Source organism: Drosophila takahashii, chromosome 3R (genome assembly GCF_030179915.1).
Source record: "Drosophila takahashii strain IR98-3 E-12201 chromosome 3R, DtakHiC1v2, whole genome shotgun sequence".
Lineage (NCBI taxonomy): Eukaryota > Metazoa > Arthropoda > Insecta > Diptera > Drosophilidae > Drosophila > Drosophila takahashii.
Genome location: NC_091681.1, coordinates 25807738 through 25810136, shown reverse-complemented (window position 1 = coordinate 25810136; position 2399 = coordinate 25807738). Strand labels below are relative to the sequence as shown.

The following is a 2399-nucleotide window of genomic DNA, read 5'->3' as shown; positions in this document are numbered from 1 at the left end:
GAGCCAATGAACTTGAAGTGCCGGCGACTATCCAATTACAAGTAGTGCGCTTCATATCCATCCGTTTGAAGAAGGGTGGGCGTTATAAAAACACCAACGCGATGTCACAAATTTGCATTTCAAAGCGGACCAGCTGCATCCAAACACGCACTTCGCTCGAGGATTTGAATTGGTGTTGGGACACAGGATTCAGGACACACACCCACCGTTATGGGGCCGCCAAAATCCGGCCAAAGCAATGGCCCACATGCCAACAGTTCATTAATGATCTATGCATTAATGTGGCTCTCGTTGGCCATGACAATGGAGGCCCTAGATGCCCCACTGCCCCTATCCCTGGCGGATTTCCCCCTGATGGCGCTGGAACAGGGCAAACACCATTACCAGGAAGCGGGTGTGGAATCGTTGCCGGGATTAACAGGATATACGCGAAATTATTATGGCCCCACTGACACTGCAACGGCCGATGACTTGGCAACATATGGAAATTATGCTCACAAGCTTTTTGCCACCCACCACGCCAATTCACATCCACATCACACCATACCATCCCTGGGCACCACGGCCAATGGCTTTGTGCCCTTCTACTACAACAGCAAACTGCATTCGCACCCGCAATTCCACGAGGACGAGGAGCCGCGTCGCGACCCATCGGCCAATATCGATTTTGTCATTAATACGGCAAATTATGAGCCAAATTCCGCTGGCTATGAGGAGGAGCCTCGTCACAGGGAGCACTACTATGGGCCGCGGGTGCCGTTTGCCACTGCGACGCCTCCCAGTCATTACCATTTCGAGCAAATTTCCAATTATCGGGAGAACCGGCAGGAGAAGGAGGAGCACAGGCAGCAGGAGCAGGATGACGCCAGTGTCTATGAGCGGCTCAAAGAGCTCCAAAGACTGGCTAACCCAGTGAAGCGTCAGCAGGAGGAGTCCTTGGCGAGTCACCATCAAAATCAGGAGCAGCCAGGCAGACATTTGCCACAGAAGCAGCAACCTCTACGAGATCAAAGACAGCAACAGCGATTGGGAGTTGCCCAGGATCAGCAGCTGTTGTACTCCCACAAGGATGGCCAAATTGCCGATCTCCCAGCCATAACCACCAGTGTTCGTCATACCCCGGAGAGCAGTAAAGCAGTGGCTGGATTGCCACTCGCCAAGCACATCGAGATCACCAAGAACGTGCCCGTCACCCACTACCAGAAGCAGCATGTGCCCTACAAGCAGACCGTTCAGATGCAAGTGCCCCGCACCGTGATTGCCGCCATTCCGAAGCCCATGCCCATTAAGATACCAGTGGCCAAGACGGTGGCGGTGCCGCAGCTGCAGGAGGTCAAGATTCCCATCGAACGGGTGAAGCCGGTGCCCGTGGAGCGACCCATTCCCTTTGTGGTGGAGCGACGCGTGCCCTACCGAGTGGAGAAGCCGGTGGTTTCGCCCGTCTACTATCCGTATCCCGTCAAAGTGCCAGTGGTGCGCACGGTGGTGCACAAGCAGCGACCCCACTACGTGGCTCCTGGATGGAGTGCCACCGGCAATCATCTGCTGGGTTGAGCAGCCCTCTTTTAAATTCTACTATGTATGCATATAATGTTAAGTCCTAAATAATAAATTCTTAATCTGGTTTCCGAGCTCTTCTGGTCTCCTTTTCATACTCTCTCGAGAGATTTCGAGGTCTTATGTATTAGAAAATAGTATTCATGAAGTATACTACTATTTAAGACAAGTTCTTATATTATGTATAACTTCTTTAACATCCTCAAGATGTATTATTATTTTTGTATTTTGAGTTAGGGTATTTCAGGTTTAGCCCTTGATTTTCAGCTGTTGACCGCCGGGCAGTCAGGCCAAAGTAATTGCAATTAGTGCTTGTGGAGCAAAGAAAAGAAAAGCGGACAGCAACTGCAGAGTAACTCCAAAGCTCCCAGTTTCTAGCTCCTAACTCTGCCAGCAAAACAAAACAAGACATTCCGTGGCGAAGTTGAAGTCGCAGTCAGAGGGCAGAAGGCAGAAGGCAGGTCCCAAATGAAGAAAAGTAGCCGAGTAAAACTTTTTAATTGAGCTAAGATCCAACAAATGCGGCTAATAAATATGTATTGAAGTGCGATGGGCAGGGGGATGGGAAAAGGCTACCAGGACTGACTGCTGCAATGCAAAAGTGGCGAAAGTGCAGCAAAATGCAGCGGCTAATTGCCAAATGTAACTCCGGCAGCAACAACTTTTAACAGCAGCAGAAGGAGCAAAAGTAGAGCCAACAGCAGCAACAATGACGCACAAATAAACGCGACGTTCAACTTCAGCGAGGCGTTAACGAAACAGCAACAAAATTAGCCAAAAAGTAAAGTTCCGCAAGGGTCGCGAGAAGTCGGGCCAGTAGTTTTTGGTGGAAAGTGCTGCAA

At 50.3% G+C, this 2399-nt stretch overlaps 1 protein-coding gene across 1 annotated transcript; it reads left to right on the top strand.

Moving 5' to 3' along the window:
- Positions 1-209: 209 nt before the first annotated feature.
- Positions 210-1554, top strand: LOC108061769 (uncharacterized). The gene has a single exon (XM_017148115.3). The coding sequence runs from the start codon at positions 211-213 to the stop codon at positions 1552-1554; it is 1344 nt and encodes a 447-aa protein (XP_017003604.3). The 5' UTR covers position 210.
- The last annotated feature ends 845 nt before the right edge of the window (positions 1555-2399 follow it).

Coding starts and splice junctions, on each gene's coding strand:
- LOC108061769 (XM_017148115.3), top strand. CDS start 211: ATGGGGCCGCCAAAATCCGGCCAAAGCAATGGCCCACATGCCAACAGT.